The following is a 20098-nucleotide window of genomic DNA, read 5'->3' on the forward strand; positions in this document are numbered from 1 at the left end:
GGTCCTCAGCGCGCAGCCAATCGCAGGGGCGGACGGGCACACGGGCGCGCCCCTGCCCTCTCCCTCTCGCCAGTCAGAAGGCGCTCGCGCGTTCAAACCAGCCACTCAGAAGGGAAAGTTGCGGGACGGGCAGCGAAATCAGCCAGTAGAAGGGCGAGGGCGCTGTGCGGCGGGGCCGAAGGCCTGCACGTTCACTAGTGGTGGCGCTGTGATGATGTACTGGGGCGCGCTGGGCAGGCCCTGGGGACACACTGGGGTACACTGGGCAGCTGCTGGGGACACGCAGGGACCCACTGGGCTGGGCGTCATGTCACACTGGGGCACACAGGGCAGGCCCTGGGGCCACACTAGGTGGGTCTGGGGGCTTACTGGGGCCCACTGGGGACACTGGGCACAGCACGGCCTCTTCAACAGGCAGCAGGCCCTGGAGCCCCGTGTACCTCCCCCAGAGCCCCCGACCGGGGGGCTGCCGCCGCGCACAGGCAGGGACTCCAACCTCCCTGCTGCTGCCCTCGCAATGGAACCCTGTAACTTCGCTGTCCCTGGGGTGTCCCCTGCCCCCTGCCACCCACCCCCAATTTGTGCTGAGCCCAACGGGGCTGAAGCCCACGTGTGACTCCAGACCCTCTCCCCATTCCTCAGGCTGGCTACAGCATGCCCCCCCGTGCCCCTTGCTGGAGCAGGCAATGTCTGGCGTAGCACATTCCCCCCCCCCCCCCCCCGATAATAGAGCGCTGGGTGTCATCCAAAACACCAACTTTTTGTGTCTTTATTTCTGAGGCAGTGACAGGATTCGCTTTGTTGGAGGTGCAGGGAGGCAGCTGGGGGCAGCCTGGCATCACCCTGCTGCCCCGCAGCACGGGGCTCTGCGGGGACAGCGCAGCCGGAGATGAGCATGGCGCAACCCGGCTGAGGGGTCGCCGTCCTCTCAGTGCTCTTCCACGCCGCAGTTCTCCTCCTGTGCTGCCCACGGGGCTCCTGGAGCTGCTTTCCCAGCCCTGCAGGATGGTGGGGGCTGCCTGGGGCACGTGGCTGGTGATCATTAGTGCCACAGTGCCGGGATCACCACATGTGCCGGTAGGGAAAGGCCACCTCCACGCAGAGCACCACCAACGCCTCGGAACAGTTGTGCCGCTGCCCGGCCAGCAGCCTGCCCTCACCCAGGGGGGTGGCCAGGCCCTCCCCAGGGCCGGAGCTGCGCCAGCCCTGGCAATCCCTCCTGCGGGCTTGGCCACCCCGCGGTGTGGATCCGTGCCAGGCCAGCCGTCGGGGCCTGCAGATGGGGACGGGGGTGAGAGGGGCTGGGGGACGCCCTCCGGGGCACCCCCGGCTCTTTGCACCAGCTCCTGCATCCGTGCAAGTGCCAGGGGTGGGGGGGGACCCACTGCAGCCCCCTCCCAGCCTGGTTCCCGGCGTTTGTTTGGGGACACCCTGCCGGCACCCGCCCCGCAGCCGTGCTCACCAGAGGGGGTCTGTCAGGACGTTGCGCCCGTTGAAGGAGTAGATGGGACCCCGCGGGGCGGCACCGGCCTGGCCCTCGAAGAGGGAGCTCCAGGACTTGGCCAGCAGCTGGCCCTGCGGGGGCAAGCGGCAGCGCTGAGCCGGGGACCGGGGTGCCAGGCTGATGCCCTTGTTCCAACCACGTGTGAGCAATAACTTGCTCTCGGTTCCTCCCAGCTCCCCAAAACACAAGTGCCGAGCGCGGCATGGACTGGGCCAGTATCCCCACACCAAGGTTCACCACGGGCTGCGGGGCTTTGCCGCCGGCAGCCCCCACGGGGGACAGGGGTACCTGCCTTCAGGTTGACGATGGGGAGGGTCCTGTCCGTCCTCTTGACAATGGAGACCAGATGCTGGGTGGGGGCTGACAGGAATGCCCGGAAAGTGCCGTAGAGCTGAGCCTCCTGGGACTGCCGGTAGCACTGTAGGTCAGCGCCCCGGATCCCGCTCATGTCGCCGGCGAGGGGCACGTTCAGGGCGACCAGGCGGAGCTGGGGAGGGCAGGCAGGGAGTCTCGGGCATGGCCAGGCATCGAGGTCTCTGCTCCCCCCCTTCCCAGGCGGGTGTGAGCCCCCAGCAGTGCTTACTGGGCATGGAGGGGTCCCCTGGGCACCTCTCCCCCCTCTCCCATGGCTGGATCACTCGTCTCCCACCCCCGGGGCTGGGCAGTGCTTACTGACGGGATCCGTGGGGCGACGGTGGTTGGCAGGATCTGGGGCAGCCCTTGTCCCTCTTCCTTCTGGACCTGGAACCACACAGCTCAGGTCAGCCCAGGGACACCCATCCCTGTGCCATGGGTGCCACGGGCGCAGCACCCTCCTCAGACCAACACGACCCCTGGCTCTGTGTGTGCCGGGCTGGTGCTGCTCTGCCAACAGCCCGTCTCCACGGCACGGCCCTCCCGGTGTGGCTGGACCCACAGCAGGGCTCACCAGCGAGTCCGTGGGGGCCAGCGCAGGCGGCCCCGTGCCAGGACCTCTTGTCTGCACCCGCTTCGCCTCCTGGATGGACAAGAGAGGACGGTCCCACAGGGGTCTGTCCCCCTCCGGCAGGCAAAGGAGGGCTTTGTCCCCTTGCTGGGACACGCGCGGACTCGGCGGCTGCCCGCACCCCTCACCTGGTACCGTGGGGTGGAGGCGGAGGGGTCGTCACCGGCGAAGAGCGACTCTGAATCCTCCAGCTGCTCAATGCAACGAGCAGAGGGACGGGTTAGGGGGGAACCGGCTCCTTCCCGGCCATCTGCTGCCCCAGCACCAAATCCAGCCTGGTGCCGGCTGCCAGGGCTGGAGCCCGGACCCCCCCTCCCTGCAAGAGCCCCCGAGGGGTGTCCTTGGTGCACGGTACCAGGAGGCGGCTCCAGCCGGTGGGGGTCCGGAGGAAGGCGCTGCTCCCTTCCCGCACGTAGACCAGGCTCCCCTCAGGCACCGCGCTGCCCGCCTTCAGCATCAGCTCCTTGGACCTGAACACCCACGTCTGGCGCTGGGGAGGACGGAGAGGTCACGGCCCGGCTGGGGTGCGCGGGGCAGCCGGACAGCTCGGGGGGACTCGCCCGTGGCCGCAGTCAGGACGTACCCGGGGATCAGCACGGGAGTCCGGTGGCTCCGTCCAAGGGATGTCAGCATCTGGAGAGCCCGGAGAGGGTGGGGGGTCACAGGGCGCCCCAGCGCGGGAGCTGGGTGCTCCCATGGGAGCCGGCCCCGCAGGGACACGGCGGCAGCGGGAGGCGGGTGGGAGAGCCGGCTGCGGTGCCGGGGACCCGTGCGGGGTGGCACAGCCCCGGCGCCCGGGAAGGGATGCGAGACTTTGCGAAAAGTGTTTCTGAGGAGGCTGGAGCCCCTGAAACACCCGAGAAACGCCCTTACCTGCTGCCCAGCCTGCGTCGGCATCTGCCTGCGAAGGCAAGCGGGGGCCATTACCGCTGCCGGACCCAGGGATGCCGTTCCTGGCGCATGGGGAGGGGACAGGGTCCCTCTCGGGGACAGCGAGGCCGCGGCTTACCGGCTGCTTGCAGGGCGGCTGGACACGGGTCGGGTAAACCCTCTGGAAGCAAAGACGGGCGGGTTTGTGGGGAGCCCCTCGTGCCGTGCACGCTCACATGCGTGTGTGCTCTGGCACAGGCGTGTGCACGGCCCGCGCTGGGCCTTACATTGAGGTAGAGGAGCCCTGGTGCTCCAGGGGGGCCGGGGGGCCCGGGGGGGCCGGGGTTCCCAGGGGGACCTCGAAGACCCTGCGGTAGAGCAGTGCGGAGATGGGACTGGGCGACTTTGGGGCTGCCTTGCAGGGGGGCAGCTATGAGACACCCCATTGTTGTCACCCATCCCTTCCGCTCCGCTCCCTCTCAGGGCTGAATCTCCCCGGGACCAGGGCAGCGGTGGACGGGAGCCCAGCGCTGTGTCTCACATGGGGGATGATGGCTCCATAAATCTCTGGCTCCTCTTTGCCGCCCTGCAGAGAAAGAGGGAGAAGATTGAGGCTGATCTTCATCCTCCCCCTCTCCATCCTTCATCCCAGCCAGGGCCACGAGCCCAGTGGAGGTGTCGGTGGGGTGAGCTGGGGTGTGGGGCACACAGAGACCACTGGGCTCTGGCAGCAGGGTCCCCACAGCCAGACTGGGGTCCCCGGGCACCCCTCGCTGTGATGTGGCCCTGTGAGCCCTGAGGACTCACCGTTTGGTACCCGCTGATGGGAACCCAGGAGCCGGACTGGCTGCTGGTGCTGGGGAGGTGGCCTGGTTTGCACCCGTGTTCCCCGTAGCAGCACCCCTGGGTGAGCGCAGAGAGAGGCACGATTAGAGCCTGTGCTGGGTGGTGGGCACGGGCGTGTGTGTGGCTGTGCACGGGTGTGCACTGTGTGCTTGCATGGGTGTGCCCGTGTGCGCGCGCTCCGCGTGTGCGTGGGTGTGCGCCCGTGTGCGCTTGCAGGTGCCGCAGGGGATGGTGTGGCTCACCACCCCCGCCCCGTGCCCCAGCCCATCTGGGGACTCCCCCAGTGCCACTGGGGCGAGGCGGAGGCTGGTGCTGCCCTGGCGTGGAGAGGGCAGCGGGGGAGCAGAGGCAGCACACGGGGCTCAGGGGTTCACACTCAGGGTGTGGGGATGGGACCACCCCAGCCAGTTTCCCCCGCGACCCTGCCCTCGGCTACAAACCCTCTCTCCGGGGTCACCCTTTTCTCCCTGGAAGGAAAGCAGAGAAGTCCCGTCAGTGCCCCGGCTCTGGGGGTCCCCGGGCACTCCCGGCCCCCCGGCACAGCGCTGTGCCTCGCTCCGCGGGGTAGCACCCGCCATGGAGCCGTTTGGTCTTGGCGCTGGCACCGGGGAGCGGCCACGGCCGACACCGTCCCCGTGCCCTTGCTGCCGCCGCTGGCAGTGCCCACTCCCCCGGCTCACCTTGGGGCCCGGCGGCCCGGCCGATCCGCGGTGCCCTGCGTGGCGCGAGTCACACTGGAAGGAGAGGACGTGCTGAGGGGAGCACGGGGGCTGCCCCCCACCCCCAAGCACCTGCAGCCCCAGGACCCCCTACTCACCCTGTAGTCCCCCGGTGGCCCTGGTGGTCCCATGGGACCAGGCATGCCTGGGGATCCCGTCTCTCCGGTCCGGCCAGGGCTCCCCGGCATGCCCGGCAGTCCGTGCTCACCCTTCTCACCCTGCCAGCACGCGGTGCGTGGGGTGGTGAGCGTGGGGGCTCAGCACCCCGTGTCCCCCTGCGCCCTGCGTGGCAGGGCTGGGGCAGCGCTGGAGCCCTCTGATGGACTTGGCTCTGCACCCCAGGGCCATGGACGTGCTGGGCTGGGACCCCCTCACCTTTAGTCCAGGGAATCCCGGCTCCCCTCGGAGCCCTGGTTTGCCAGGGAATGATGCAGGTCCTGCAGGACCGGGGGGTCCTTCGTGCCCAGGCACCCCAGGGGTACCCTGTGGCCCTGGGAGCCCTGGTGCCCCCGGGGGTCCGTCTGGCCCAGCTGAGCCTGGAGACCCCGGAGGTCCTTCAGCCCCAGGGAAACCGGGTGGTCCCACCCCCCCGGGTGGGCCAGGGGGTCCTGGCTTCCCCTCCCGCCCAGGGACCCCTGGGGGGCCTTCGTGGCCTGGGTAGCCAGGGGGGCCGGGCAGCCCAGGGGGGCCTGGGGGGCCTGGGTTTCCCGCAGGGGTGGACGCTCCCAGCTGGGTTGGAGGGAGAGAGGAAAGAAAGAGCAGAGTTGGTGAATGGTCGCGTCCCACCCCCTGGTCCCCCTCCCCTGGGCTGCCCGCTCCCATGGCCACGTGCCCCAGCCCTCCCCGTCCCTGCTGGTCCAGCTGGGCACGGACACTGCAGCCAGCACCAGCATCACCCACCGCCCCCCCAGCATCGCCCTCCCGTGCCCCCCACCCCGGTGCTCACCTCTTTCTCCGATCCCTCAGGGAGGGAAGCAGGCCCGGGTGGGCTCCTGGCTCCCCAGGCACCTGGTGGTCCTGGGGGCCCCGGTGGTCCTGGAGGACCCGGGGGGCCCCGGGGACCCTGGTGACCTGGCTGCCCTGGGCTGCCGGACTTCCCTCTCTCCCCAGAGAATCCGGGCTGGCCTCTCTCTCCTGGGGACCCTCGGTCTCCTTTCTCTCCCTGTCGGGGAAAGACAGAGCCTGGCTCCTGGCACGTTCCTCTGCCAGTGCCCACCATGGGGTGCTGCCCCCCTGCCAGGGGACACCCGAGTCATCCCCTGACCCAGACCCTGAAGCAAGAGTCCAAATCCTGAGCAGAAAAGTTTTTGCATGGCCAAAAGGGCTGTGCGTTTTCTTCCAGCGGGTCCCTTTGGGTCCCTGCACCCCCGTGCCCCTCCCCAGGGAGGACCACCGCACCTTTAGGCCGGGAGGGCCGGGAGGGCCGGGACGCACGGGGCAGACGCAGCTGGAGCCGTTGTGCATCTGGAGAGGGAGAAAGCGGTGAGCGACGGGACGGGAGCCCCGGCTGCAGGGTCTGGCACGGGTGCCCTGCACCCACCTCTCACCTGGAGGGCAGGGTCCATCTCTGCGGCCGGGGGCACCTGCTGGGGCAGACCCTTCGCTGTCGTCTGTGTGAAGGAGAGGAAGGTCTGAGTGTGAGACCCCAGAGCACCGTCCCCATCCCCTGCAGCACCATCCCCATCCCACCCTGCTGGTCCACGTCCCCCAGAACCCCTCGCCTGGGTGTTCATCTCTGCAGCCAACCCTCACAGCCCCCCCTTGGGGACCAGGACCCCTCCACCACCTTGATCTGCAGAAACTCTTCTTCCTCCGCGCTCCCCTCAAGGATCTCTGGGGCAGCCGTGGGTCGGTGCTGCTAGGATGGACAGGGAGAACTCAGTGCAGGGCTCGGGGGGATCCTGGGGATCAGGTGGGACCCTTCTGCAGCCGTGGCCGCCCACAGCCTGAGGTGGGGGCTGAGCCCCAGCGCTGCCGTGGGGCTGTGCCATGCGGGGGGACGTTGGGAGCTGCTGCGGCTCCTTTCCAAGGGGGCAGAGGTGGCTGAGCCATGGCTTGGGGCTGGAGCAGGGCACACTGCCCTGCCTGGGCTGCTGCGGCCGTGTGGGCAGGGCACAGATAAGGGGAAGGACATGGCAAGGGGCTCAGCAGTGGCTGGGGAGTTTGGGGAGGGCTGGGGGAGCAGGGAGGGGATGTTGCCCGGGGAAAGGCACCTGGCCTCGTGTGCGCAGCGAGGCATGGCCCGGGCCCTTCACCGCCCCTCTGGCGAGGGGCTCCCGGCGTCTGGGGGCCATCGCCAGCGGCGGTTTGCTCAGCAGCACCTTCCGTGTGGGCTCCACGCCGCCGGTGGCTCCGTCTGCAGGAGCAAAGGGGCGATGGGGTGAGAGGTGACAGGGCTGGAGGGGGACCGGAGTGGCACAGCACTCCCGGTTCCCAGCACTTGCCACAGCCACAGCGGTGCCACCAGCAGCCCTGGACCCCGGCACCCCACATCTCACCTTCCAGCCTTATGCTGGAGGTGCCCCCTCCTTGCTGGGACGCAGGAGCTGGGGGTGCCAGGGAAGCCGTACCCCCGTCCCACCATGCCTACCTTCCTCCCTGTGCAGGGCGGGTGCCATGGGGGCCGTGGGGCTGGTGCCTGGATCCGGTGTGGTGTTCTCCAAGCCCAGGGGGTAAAACCACTGGGCCGTGGCAGGGGGCAGGTGCCCGGTCAGCACCGAGAGGATGCAGAGGGCGCGGAGGAGGCGCTGGGGGCTGCCGGAGCCCATGCCGCTGTCTCGGGGCCAGGCTGCCCAGGATGGGGGAGCTTGGTTCATCCCGCTCGCCCGCGCTGTCTGCTCCCGTGGCCCCGGCACGGCTCCCGCTGTTATCACGGCGGCCCCCGCGCTGCCCGACACGCCCCTTGCCCGCCCCAGCACCCGCGCCCCACGGGCCGCATCCAGCGGGGGCTGAGCACCCATGTGGCTGACCAGGGGTGAGGAAGGCAGCTGGGAACCGTGGGGAAGGGAGCCAGCGACAGGAGGAGCTGCTGGAACTAAGGCGAGGGAGGGCCAGGGAGGAGATGCTGCCTGGAAATGGGGAGTAAAACCAGTGAGGAGGGGAGTGGAGGAAGGCGCTGGCTGAGAGCAAGGGGCATCGACCGCAGCAAGAGCAGCCGGGTGCTCCGGAGGGTCTGCCCGGCCACCAGTGCCTGGCGCCGGAGGGGACAGAGACCGGCTCATGGGTCAGCCGGGCTGAGCCCTGGGGATGGGGCTGTGAGAGCCCGGGAGGCATCGGGGTCCTGCAGTGGGTGCAATACCTGTGCCCTGTCACCGTGTCCCACAGCGGGTGCGAACAGCCCTGCATCTCCCTTGGTTCCCTTGGGGTTACCCTTGTCTGGGGGTCTCCTGCCCTCTCTGTCCCCCAGCCCCGCTTCTGCCCCAGCCCTGCGCTGACCTGCAGCCCCTCCCTGGGGCTGGGGTTGCTCCAGACCCTGCTTGGAGGAGCTTCAGGGAAGCAGCCTGAGCCCCCACACGGCCTTGGGAACCCCAAAGAGCCACCAAGGTTGGGAAGGACATACTGGGAGCCCACAGAACCCCGGGGCTGCCCCGTCACAGGTGGGGGAGCTGGGCTGCACTGAGCACCGTGCACTGAGCATCGAGCAGTGTGCACTGAGCACCCTCCTTGGCTGCAGGGCTGTGACTGGGGTGGGGGGCAGCACGGCTGTGGGGTGCACCAGCCCAGCCCCTCCATCTTACAGGGTGGTGCTGGGATGGGGACCTAGAGGAGGGGAACAGCCCCTGGGGCTGCACAGCGAGAGCGTCCTCGTCCCTGGGGCCCCGCTGCCTCTGCCCGCAGACACAACAGTCTCCCCAGCAGGCGCTCGGCGCTGCCAAGGCCTGATAAGGTGCCGCGGCTGGAGCGGGGCTGGGCACCTGTTTGGGTTTGGGCCCCGCTTGGACACTGTGTCAAGGCTGGCGCCTCTGCCCCGAGTCATGGCCGCCGTGCAGCAATGCCAGGCAGGGCAGGGGCTCCGGTGCAGCACCCGGTGCCAATGCCTTGCAGGGAGCCTGCGCTGGCTGGGAGGGGAGAAGGGGGGCTGGGGAGCGCTGGGGGGACAGACCCTGCCTGCCCACCTCTAAATCCCACCTGCCTGCCCGTGTCCTGCCTGCACACTTGGTGCTGCCCAGCTCACCTGCACAGGAAAGAGATGGTCGCGGGACCCCCCCACGGCCGGTGCCACCAGTGCTGGCACCCGAGCCTCAAAATGCCCGTTTGCACACTAGCTGCACTCACCCATGAGATGAGATTGGGGTTCTCAGCCCAGGGCCTGCATTACAGGCTGGCTCTGCTTCTCCTGTCCCACCCACTACACTGAGCCTCGCACCAGGGCTCTGCAATGGGGCCCCGTGTCTGAGCCTTTAAAGCAGCTCCCGCTGCTCAGCCAGGTCCTCGGCAGGGCCAGCGCAGCCCCTGCGGCGTGCAGTTGTTCCCTGCAAGCTGTGCTCACCCCACAGCGCCGCAGGGGGCTGGGCTGGCTCCCCATGTCCCACAGGGTGAGGGTCACCTTCCTGATGGGCTGCACCACCTCCCCGTTGGTGCTGGCGCTGGGGATGGAGGGGTCACCTCGTCAGTCTTTGTGCAGCACAGGGTGGCGGCTTTTTGCTGGCTTTGACCAGGGCCAGCGAGGTGACACAGCCAGCACCCGGCTGCTGCTGTGCCGGCGTGTCCCTGGGTGTGTGGGACAAAGCTCCCTGCAGTGCCCAGCCGCTCCTTGTCCCATGTCATGAGTTCAGCAAGGCTCTGCTTTACCCCTGGCCACAGCACATCCTATCCCCGGGACAGGGAGAGAGAGAGGGGGGCTCTCTGCCTCCTCACCACCCCCCACAGGGAGCCGGGTGCGTGCGGGACACCCCGCACAAGGCCTGCCCGGGCACCGCAGTGTCTCACGCAGGGCAGGGGCAGTGCTTGTGCCAGAGCTCACCCCACCCCGGGCCGTGTCCAGGACCCCCTTGCCTCATCCAGGTGGGTCCCCCCGGCTGCCCCGAGCCTGGCTCTGCCTAAGATGCCCCTGGGCGCAGCTCACGGATCACCGTGCCCCCGGGTGCTGCCCGGGGACCCGTCTCCCCGGGGCTCAGGGGCTGGTCCCTGCTGTCGCCCTGGCCCCCGCCTTCCCGTGGTGCTGCCCGGCCGCCCCTGCCCGGGCGCTGCGGGGACTGGCGGGGCCGGACCCGCCGGGAGGGATGAGATGCTCGGGCTCCCCGCCCGCCCGCCTCCCGGTTTTCCTAAATTGCCACTAGGTGCCGGCAGCTTTCAACTTATCATGGGCTGTGCGGGGCCGGGGGGGGGCGCGGGGGGCCGGCGGGTGCGGGGCCGGGGCGGGGGGGGGCGCGCGGGGAGCCGGCGGTGCCGCCCCGGGTCGTCCCTGGCGGCCCGCGATGCTCCGTTACCGGCAGCGCTTTTGCTCCCCCCCCGAGACCCCCACGGCCGAAGCCCGGAGCCCACCCCGGGCTGCCCCACGCTGGGGGGTCTTGGCCACAGCCCCTGCGATGCAGCCCCGTACGGTGTGTGGTACAACCCGCCCAGTTCATCCCAGTTGGTCTCAGGACCGGGCAGGCGGCGGCGGGCAGGGTGTCGGGGCTGCTGCCGGGGCCGGCACGGGGAGGGCGGGGGGAACACACGCAGGGCCGGGGGTCTCCGGGCTGGCTCTCCGGACCTGCCCCGCCGGTGGCCCCGGTGCTGAAGGCGCCCTCCCCGGTGCTGAAGTAGCCGCCGCCGTCGCGGCCGCCGCCGCCGCCCCCGCCGTCGGGGAGCGTCTCTCCCCGGTGGCTTCCCGGTGGCGGCGGGGGCGGCCCCGCCGGTGGCCCCGGTGGCGGCGGCGGGAGGTGTGGCCAGGGGCCGCATAAAGCCGCCGCCGCCGCCGCCCCGCGCCCGCCGCCAGCCGAGCGCCGCCAGCAGCGGAGCCCGGAGCGCGGGCGCGGAGCGGCGCGGAGCGGGGCCGCCATGCGCGGGGCCGCCGGGCGCTCTCCGCCGCCGCCGCCGCCGCCGCCGCTGCTGCTGCTGCTGGTGCTGCTGGCGGCGGCGGCGGGGCCGGGCGGCGGCGAGGAGGCGATCCAGTGCCCGCCGTGCTCGGAGGAACGGCTGGCGCGGTGCAAGGCGCCGCAGGGCTGCGCGGAGCTGGTGCGGGAACCGGGTTGCGGCTGCTGCGCGACCTGCGCCCTCGGCCGCGGCACCGCCTGCGGCGTCTACACCGCCCGCTGCGGCGCCGGGCTGCGGTGCTACCCGCCCCGGGGGGTGCCGCGGCCCCTGCACACCCTCATGCACGGCCAGGGCGTCTGCACGGACCTGGCCGACGTCGAGGCCATCCAGGAGAGCCTCCAGCCCCCAGGTAAGGTCGGCCCCGGAGCGGCAGAGGGGCGAGGGGGGTGTGGGTGCGTGGGGGGCTGTCGCCCCTCCTCGACAGGTTGGTGGCAACAGCCCAACCGAGCAGCCCCCCCCCCCCCCCCCCGAGACCTGCCGTCTGGGCGAGAGTTGAGGGGACGCACGGGTGGGAGGGCTCCGTGGGGACCCTGCGGCGGGACGGGACGGGACGGGACGGGACGGGACAGGACGGGACGGGACGGGACGGGACGGGACGGGGCCGGGCAGGCACGGAGCGTGTCCCCGGGAGGGAGCAGCGCTGCGCCGCCTGAGCCCCCTCGCGTTTGTGCCATCTGTATCCCCCGCGGGCACGGCAGGGCCACGGCCGGTGGCACCGCGTGTGCTGGAGCGGGGTGTTTCGCAGGGGCTCGTCGCCCGCTGTGCCCCTGGCTGCAGAGCGCCCCTGGACGGCGGGGCAGCTTGGGGTCCCGCAGGCACCTGTGGCCCCTGGGGACGGGTCCCAGATGCTGGGGAAGCCCCCAGTTGCATGGTGACCCCCCTGTGCTGCCCCTTCCCTGGGATGCTGCCGGCAGCTCTGCCTGCACCACCAGAGGAATCGGGCAAGAGGCCTTGGGGCACCTGCTGCGACTGGGCTCTGCGCTGGGGCTCCGAGCTGTGTCCTCCCCGCAGCCGGCTGGGGCAGAGGGGTGCAGGCAGGGCCAGGCCGGAGAAGCCTGTCTCTGCCCAGGACCCTCTTGCAGGTGTTGATCGTGGACCCCTGCCACCCGTCTGGTGCTTGGGCAGGGTCTGGGGGCCAGGAGCGGAGCCGGCTGAGGGAGCCCAGCCCCAGAGCTGGGCAGGTCACACTGCAGCTTTGACAGCGGGAATGGAGCCGCTCCTGGGGGGCTGAGTGTGGGGACCCGGCCCACAAGGCTGGCCCGTCGGTGGGTCTGGATGCTGCACTCCCCCTTCCCCGTCCTGTGGGCTGTGACCAGGACCACATCCCCTGGAGCTGCGGAGCAGCATCCCTTCCGTGGGACGGTCCATGAGCTGGCCTGTCCCTGTGTCCCCACATGGGGTCACCCGGAGGGGCAGAAGGGGCTGCAGCAGTGTCCATCCCTGTCCATCTTGAGGGACAGTTCCCAGCTCCATTCCCTCCTGGCATGGTGGGTCCGTGGCAGCTCTGCTGATGTCCCCGTGGCGAGGAGGGCCCTTTGCAGATGGGCCCCTCCGGCCGCCCCTCTCCGTGGGCAGGAGTTTGGCTGCGTGTGCTCAACATGGGGATCCGCTGCGGAGACCCCCTGCCCTGCCTGTCTGTCCTCATCCCACATCCTGCAGGAGCTGTCTGGGTTCCCTGGCTCGGGACTGCGTCGGGCTGCCAAGGCCTGTTGGTTTTGGCCGTGCCCCGTGTAACGCAGCATTTTTTCCCAGAGCCTTTAGGAAACAGACTTGCAATTTTTTTTTCCCTTCCTTCCTGTGGTGTTTTGGCCTTGCTGGGGATGGGTGGGTGGCCGTGGGAGCCAGGCTTGCCCACCGGGCACCGCGCCTGCCTGCAGCGTCGCAGCTGGCAGGGCAGGGGAGCGGGTAGCAGCAGCATTGAGCCCCTTCACCGGGACAGCCCAGCAGGACGCAGGCAGAAGACCCTGCAGCCCCTTGCTTGGCGCAGCCCCGGTGGGAAGGTCCCGGTGGGATGTCCAAACCATGGGTCCCTGTCCCGCTCCGGCAGCCTGGAGCCAGTGGGAGGGTGGGGCTGGGGGCTGCAGGCTCCATCGCTCCCACCGCAGCCCTGCCTGGCACAGCGAGGGCACCCTGGCACAGCCGGTGCGTCCGAGGGGTCCCCTCTCGGTAAGCAGGGGGGAATTAAATGCCTATTTAGGGGCAGGGGCTCGGAGCAGGTGCCCCCCGGGTGCACCCGGTGCTGAGGGGGTGCTGGGCGAGCGGCGGCTGCGGCGGGTGGGCGGCCGGGAAGCGGTTAACGTGCAGCTCGTACAGTGAACACTTTGTCTGGGGGCTCGGCCCGGGGGGCTCCGCATTCCAGGGAAGAGGCTGGGATCCGAGGGGGGCTGGGCTGCGGCTGGGCTTGCCGAGGGGCTGGGCGATGGCTCCCTGCTCCATGGCCAGGAAAGAGCCTCTCTGCTCGCCGGGCACCCGCGGGGACTGGGACGGGACGTTGGAGGAAGCGAGGGAGCGGGTGGTCACTCTCCTGACCCGAGACCCTCTCCCCTGGCTGCGGGTCTGGGCACCTTGTGCAGGACCCTGGTCCCTGCCTCCTGCTCCCCGTCCTGCCAGCTCCGGGCTGGCTCCTGGGCCATCCCGCTGCTCGCCCGGGAGGTTCCAGCTGTGTTTTTTTGGCACAGCCTGGCGAGGCGATGGCTGAACTCGTGCGTGGCAGCCGGGAAGAGGTGAGGACGTTTTCCCCAGCACACATGACGAGTGATTTAATGCTGGGTAAATAATTGTGTCTGGGAAAAACTGAGCCCATGGGAGCTGCGTTCATCCTGCGTGGTTGCTGTAAGCAGTGGCTGGGACGGATCCCGTTCCCTTCCCGTGTGCAGTGAGCAGGAGGGGCGGCCGTGGCTGAGCCCCTGCTGGACGGCACATGGGCAGCGAGGACAGGCTGGGTTCAGCCCCCAGCGGTGCCCACCCCACGTGCATCTGTCACTGCCCCTTTTCATCCGGCCAGGGGTCCAGGTGATGCTGTTGCCTTGTGCCCTCTGTCCCCTGGGATGGGTCTGGCCTTTGTCCATGCTCGGGTTTCTCCAGGCTGGGTGCTGCTCCCGGTGAGGCTGTGGTCCCTACGGGGCATCATCTGCACCTGCATCCCTCCCTCCCTCTCCTGCATCCCAACCTCTCCCCATTGGGCTCATGTTGGGCACCGAGCTGGGAGGTGCGGGTGTGCTCGGCCGTGTTTGAGTACGGCAAGGCTCATCAGCGTGTCCCCGCGGGATGGGGACGGGCCAGGCTTGCCGGCCGGTGTCCCTGGCCAAGGGGCAGTGGGTGCCTGGTGCCTGCACCCCAGCCACCCCCGTGCCCCAGCTCCCTGTGCTCTGCCAGGGCCAGTGCTCGGTGGGACAAGCAGAGACATCCCCGCGCTGGTGCCTGCCAAGTCGAGAGCCCTGGCAGCCAAGAGGTCCGGCGCTGCGCCGTGGCCCTGCCAGGACCACCCGCAGGCGACACCAGGGGTGCCAGGCGGGGACGCGGAGCGTGCTGGGACGCACTGCGGCTCATGTGCCGTGTCGGCCGCAGACACGTGGATGTGTCCCCTTTGGCCTGTGGGGCACGTGGGGTCCTTTGCGCCTGGGCTGGGGGAGCAGGAGGGAGCGGGGCCGAAGCTGTGGGGACCCGTGACACTTGTCCCTCTCCCACGGACACACACACGGCCCCGGGGCTTCGCTCGCTGCCCTGGGCTCTCCTCCCATGGGAGCCGCGTGGTGGAGCCCGGAGCCCTTCATTGCTCCTTCGGGCTCCGTGCGGTGAATCACAAGTTCAGCACGTGACCAACCTCATTTGCAGCTCCCGTTAATTGAAGGCGACGCTGAATGACTCGTTTGTGTCTCCTGTCCGTAGGGCGAGCAGAAGGCCGGGCAGAAACCCTCCTCCTGCCGGGACAGCACGGCCGGCGAGGGCAGCACCCACTCCCGTCCCCTTGGCACCCACCGCCATCCCAAGCTGAGCAGAGGGGCTTCCCCCAGCCCTTGGCCAAGCAGGCAACCCCCCCTCTGCTCTGCCTGCCCTCCCCTGCCGCTCAGAGACCTCCCTCAGCCGGCACAGCCCCAACTGCGACCGGCAGCACCAGGGGGGTGGTGGCCGGTGCATGGGCTGCCCTGCGCGGCCAAGGCTGCCAGATGGGGGAAGAGGTGCAGGAAGGCTCGGGGACACCCTGCAGGCATCAGCGCTGCCTGGACGGCATCTGGATGTTGCTTCCCAAGGGGTCGGGGCAGAGCGGGCTACACCGGGAGCTGTGCGGGGGGCTCACGGGTCGGGGGCCTCCGGGATCCGCAGAAGTTGTTTTTTCCCTGCCTTTGTGCACGAGTGCGAAGAGTTTCCTCGTCCGGCTGGTGCAGGAGGAGCCGAGGGAGGCGAGAGGCGCCTCAAGCTGCCACATGTCACTTAGTGGGTGGGAAAATCACCCCAAGGGCTGCAGCGATCCCTGTCGCGGGGAGGGATCCTGGAGCTGGCGTGTGAGTGGAGGGACCGCGGGTCCCACAGCTCTGTTCCCGGAGCCGAGTGCCGTCAAGAGCCTCCTCGCTGCCTGGAGGCACCGATGTTTCATGGGACCTTATGAAAATGTTCCTGGCATCTGGTTTTATTTAAGCTGAGGGATTTGACTCTGAAGGTGGCTGGCAGGGGGAGGAGGGGTGTTTGTCCGTGCAGGGTGGGTGAGGGCTTCCCCTGGGCAGAGCGGGCAGCGGCCAGTGCCTCCCAGTCCTGCCTTTCCGTGGCACGGGAGCAGCGCACGGAGGTGCTGGGACTGCGGCGTGGTGGTCCCCACCAGTGCCAGGTCTCCTGCCCGGCTCTTCCTTGTGTGTCTCCCTGGGGAGGTGCAGAGGGGAGGGAAGGAGCATCCCTGCCCGAGCACCCCGAGCCCCCGCATGGCGCCGCGGCCCCGTGGTTGGTGCTGCCGGGACTGGTGCGCGCCGGGGCTGGCATTGCTCTGTGCGGGTTCCTGGAGGCTTTGGGTTTGTGTTTCAAATTTCAAGGGCATGAGCCATTTCCTGGAAAAAAACTGACAGATTAAACAAAAAAGCAAATAACACGAACGAAGGAGAAGGCTTTGATCGGGGCTTCACTGTGAACTTTAACCGGGCTGCTGGGAGCCGGTCCAGGAGCCCTTCGCTGCCGGGGAGCTGCTGTGTGAGGTGCTGATGGGAGACCAGGGCCGGGATCCCGTGGGGATGTGGCGGGCAGGAGGCTGCGGCTCCGACCCTGCTGCCTGCCTGCTGCCTGCCTGCGGGAAGGGCTGGTGCCGGGCATCACCCCAGCAGCCTCCCTCCCTGGTGCTGTGCGCCCTTGGGTGCTCCCACCCATGTTGCACGGCCCGGTTTGGGAAGGTTTTTCCCGTTGCAGCGGCAATCTTGGTCGGTATAAGCCCAGCCCTGGGATAGACTCGGGCAGGGAGCCCTGCCCGCTTTCCTCCTGCAGCCCAGGCTGGTTGGGAGTCAAAACGCTGCTCAGGCTGTGCCTGCTGCGGCCCCAAGCACGGGCAGGACCCCGGCTCTCCCCCTCCGCAGAGCATTAACAGGCCCCAAACTGGAGGGACCGGCAGCTTTTCAAAAACCAAAGTCTCTCCGGGAGCTCGGGTCTCATGACGCTCCGTCCAGCTGCCAACATCTGGGATCGCAGTTTGGCTGCGCTCCTGGCGCAGGCGGGGATGCCAAGCGCCGCCTTTCGGGATTGGCCCCGCGGGAGATTAACTTTCTGATTCCAGGAATTTCTTCTTTCATGTCTTCGCGGGGGCTGTGCCCCGTGGCAGAGCACGGATCCGCTCCTGGCTGCGGCGCCTGGTGCCGCCCCAGGCCTGGTGGGTGCTCAGCACCGCCCCGATGCAGCCCCAGTACCCCCATTCCTGCTGCAGCTCCTCAGAGGCAGCTTTTTGGGAGCACCAGGGTCTTTCTGGGGCTCCGTGGCTGTGCATCCCGGGGTCACCTTCCAGCCCTGTGGGTCTGGGGCTGTGGGCGAGCACCTGGAGCCTGGTGGGGTGACTGCCTGGCTCTCTCGCAGTGTGTGTTTGCAGCCCTGCAGAAACAGACGTGTGGCCACGAGCACGGGAATCGTGGCTAATCGGCTGTAAAAGCTCCCAGGAGCCTTTCCCAGTGCTGCAGAGAGAGCTCAGCCCAGCGTGGTGGCAGGGGCAAGAGGGGACCCAGGGCTGGGGGTGACACCTGTGGGGACCGAGGAGGGCGGTGTGGGGTCTGGCAGCACCGGCTGCGCGTTGTGCTGGGGGGTGCAAGTTGCTCCGCGGGGGCTGGGGCACTGCGGGGGGCATCGCCATCCCCGGGCACCGAGCCCCCTCCGGTCTGTGTCCTTACAGAGAAGGAGGAGATCGACCACCCCAACAACAGCTTCAGCCCCTGCAGCCTCCACGACCGCAAGTGCCTGCAGAAGCAGCAGGCGAAGCGGGTCAACAACGGCAACAAGATGCGCAACAGCGGGAGCCCGTACCACCGCGAGGAGACCCGGCCCATCGTGAGCACCGCGTGGCACCGCGGCGGGCGGGCGGCACTGGGGCGGCGCTGGGCTGGGGAGGGCAGTGATGGGTGCTGAGCGCCCCTGGGCTGTGCTCCAGGGTCAGGGTCCCGGGGTGCTGGGGTAGGGGCACATACCAGCCCCGCTGCTGGCTCAGCCCCCCGCTTCCCGCAGGCACAGGGCTCGTGCCAGAGCGAGCTGCACCGGGCGCTGGAGCGGCTGGCGGCCTCGCAGACCCGCACGCACGAGGACCTGTACGTCATCCCCATCCCCAACTGCGACCGCAACGGCAACTTCCACCCCAAGCAGGTAGGACGGGCTCTCGGCCGTCACGGGGGGGCTGGGGGCGGCCGCTCCCCTGGGGACATTTTGCAGAGCCACGGCGAGGTGGGAGGGGGACACGGATGGATGGGCCAGTGCCACGGCTGCTGGCTGTGGTGGGAGTCACCCTTCGGGTGCTGTGGGGGCCTTTGTGAAAGCCCCGGCGTGGGATGGGGGTGGCAAAGCCCCCGCAAGAGCTCCTGGTTGCCCTGGCCAGGCAGCTCACGGGGATGGGGCTGCGGGGGCCAGGCTGGGCGCCCCTCACCGAAGCCGTCCCCTCAGTGTCACCCGGCGCTGGACGGGCAGCGAGGCAAGTGCTGGTGCGTGGACCGCAAGACGGGGGTGAAGCTGCCGGGCTTCCTGGAGCTGAAGGGGGACTTGGACTGTCACCAGCTGGCAGACAGCATGTGAGCGCCACCGCGGCGGCCCCACGCCGTGCCGTGGCCAGGACACCCACCGGGGCTGCGTAGGAGAGGAAGAGAGGGGACTTGACCGCCGAGCAGCTCCCCGGTGCCGAGGGACCCTGGCACGCGCCCCGGATTGCCGCCGTGCTCTGCGCCACGGGCTGCCCACGGCACGGGGCACGGCACCCCCGCCTGTGCCATGACCACTAGCTGCCCCTGCCGAGGGGTCCCCGGCGTGCACCAGCGGCACCTCCATCCCGCACGGACGCTTGCTTGGACCGATGCTGCCCTGGGGCTGGCGTCAGGCTGCCCGGGTGGAGAGCACCCCCCGCGCCGATGCCCCTCCGTGCTGCTCCCACGGCCGCCGCCGCCTGCCCACCCCGTGGTGCCCCCGGCTCTCGCCCCGGCCCTCCTGTGCTGCAGCGTGTTCGGGGGACCCGGAGCCCGGCGGTTGCGGCAGAGGCTCGGCTGCTGCCCTGGCTCACCCTGGCTCCGCGGGCGGCCGCGGACACGCCGGTGCCTCGTGGGGTGCCGTGGCAGCACCCACGCCTGCAGTGCGCTGCCGTCCACACCAGACCTCTGCGTGCGGCAGCAGGAGAAGTGCCTCATCCTGCCCTCCCCGGCGGCGGGAGGCTGCCCAGGCGAGGAGCTGGGGGGGCCTGGAGAGACCCCCTGCCCCACACCACCGCCTGCCTGGGGCCCTCCCTGCCTCTGTCTTGCCCGAAGCGTGTGCGTGCAGCGGGCACCGCAGCCGCACAGAGCAATAAGAGACCTTCCCCCTCCCCACTGCAGCCCCCAGCCCCACGGCCCAGCCCTGTCCTGCTCCCTGTGCCGGGACAAAGCTGGCGGCCGCAGTTTTCCTCCCGTCCGTCCTGTCTCCCCCTGCCCCGAACCCAGCCACTGTCCCCGGGGCGAGGGGGGTCGGGCTCCCCCAGGCGTGCAGGGGTGCGTCCCCGCAGGCGCTGGGTCCAAGTGGAGGGTCGGGGGGTGCCCAGGAAACGCCTCCCAGCAGCGAGGGCTTCTCTTGTTTCTTTTTTCTCTTCCCCAAAGATTTTTAATATTTAAAAAATGCCGTTGGTGGGATCTTAAAACTGACCGCATGGCCCCGGAGGCTGAAATCCTCCGTCTCCGCGGAACGGGGCACCACCAGCGATCGTTTCTGTCTTCTCTTCTTCCAACTTGGCCAGCATGACAAAACCGGGACGAATTTCTGGAATGTCTTGGTGACAGGATCTGCAGATTTCGCCAGCACAAAGTTCTCAGCTGAGAAATTGTCACTATTTTTGTAGCTATTTTTTTCTTCTTTTTTTTTTTTTTTTGGTAAGCTGGGCTGGAAATTTTTCGCCTAAATGTGAGAAACGGCCGTGCCAAAGTCTGCCAAAGATGGAGCAGATTTTGCCAGTCTCCCCGACTCTGCCCAGACCCACCCCCTGGCTCCATGGCCACAGTGGGAAGTTTTGGTTTTCCGTGTGGATTTGCCCTGTCCACGCCGGTGAGCGCCCAGGCCCCCGATGGGAACGAAATGTTTCAGTTTTAGTGAAACACCCTTCTGCCCCGCTGGTCCCCAGCAGCTCCCCGGCACGGCATGGCACGGCAGCTCCCTGGCACCCGTGGGGACATCCCCACGTGTCTTGGTGGCGGCGGCGGGGACGGGGATTGGCAAGTGCTGCCGTCCCTCTGGCCAGGGCTGGCCGGACGGTGAGGACAGAGGGAGCCAGGACGGGGCCTGGCACCGGCCTCAGCGTTGCGGCTCATCGGCACGGCTTCGCCTGGCTTATCGTCCGGGTGCCAGCGTCCCCGTGCCACGTCCCGTGCCCCAGGTGCACGTGTCCCAGGTGCACGTGTCCCAGCACCTTCCACCACGTGTCCCGTGGGGCTGCGCTGCTGCTCCTGCCCCGCCGCACACCGCCGTCCCCGGCAGGGT

General features: G+C 69.2%; 2 protein-coding genes across 4 annotated transcripts; one reads left to right on the top strand and one right to left on the bottom strand.

Annotated features, from left to right (window-relative positions):
- Positions 1-1062: 1062 nt before the first annotated feature.
- LOC147413738 (uncharacterized) lies at positions 1063-7692 on the bottom strand. The gene is made up of 23 exons (XM_086478016.1): positions 7515-7692; positions 7138-7280; positions 6711-6779; positions 6472-6534; positions 6323-6388; positions 5859-6086; positions 5300-5653; positions 5023-5142; positions 4886-4939; positions 4646-4672; positions 4167-4262; positions 3901-3945; positions 3647-3727; positions 3499-3540; positions 3363-3390; positions 3073-3122; positions 2845-2979; positions 2618-2680; positions 2433-2501; positions 2177-2245; positions 1797-1991; positions 1463-1575; positions 1063-1273 (listed from the first exon to the last, which is right to left on the bottom strand). Exons 1-23 carry the CDS (start codon positions 7690-7692, stop codon positions 1063-1065), a joined length of 2499 nt encoding a protein of 832 aa, XP_086334142.1.
- IGFBP4 (insulin like growth factor binding protein 4) lies at positions 5063-18181 on the top strand. Of its 3 annotated transcripts, none has more exons than XM_086478038.1 (5): positions 5063-5099; positions 10962-11291; positions 17295-17449; positions 17624-17758; positions 18053-18181. In XM_086478038.1, exons 1-5 carry the CDS (start codon positions 5066-5068, stop codon positions 18179-18181), a joined length of 783 nt encoding a protein of 260 aa, XP_086334164.1. In that variant the 5' UTR covers positions 5063-5065. The 3 variants fall into 3 exon arrangements, with proteins under 3 accessions (XP_086334164.1, XP_086334162.1, XP_086334161.1); XM_086478036.1 differs by having other exon boundaries at positions 5096-5133; positions 10960-11291; XM_086478035.1 differs by lacking the exon at positions 5063-5099 and having other exon boundaries at positions 10907-11291.
- The last annotated feature ends 1917 nt before the right edge of the window (positions 18182-20098 follow it).

Source organism: Leptosomus discolor, chromosome 25, assembly GCF_034619465.1.
Source record: "Leptosomus discolor isolate bLepDis1 chromosome 25, bLepDis1.hap2, whole genome shotgun sequence".
NCBI classification, from domain to species: domain Eukaryota; kingdom Metazoa; phylum Chordata; class Aves; order Leptosomiformes; family Leptosomidae; genus Leptosomus; species Leptosomus discolor.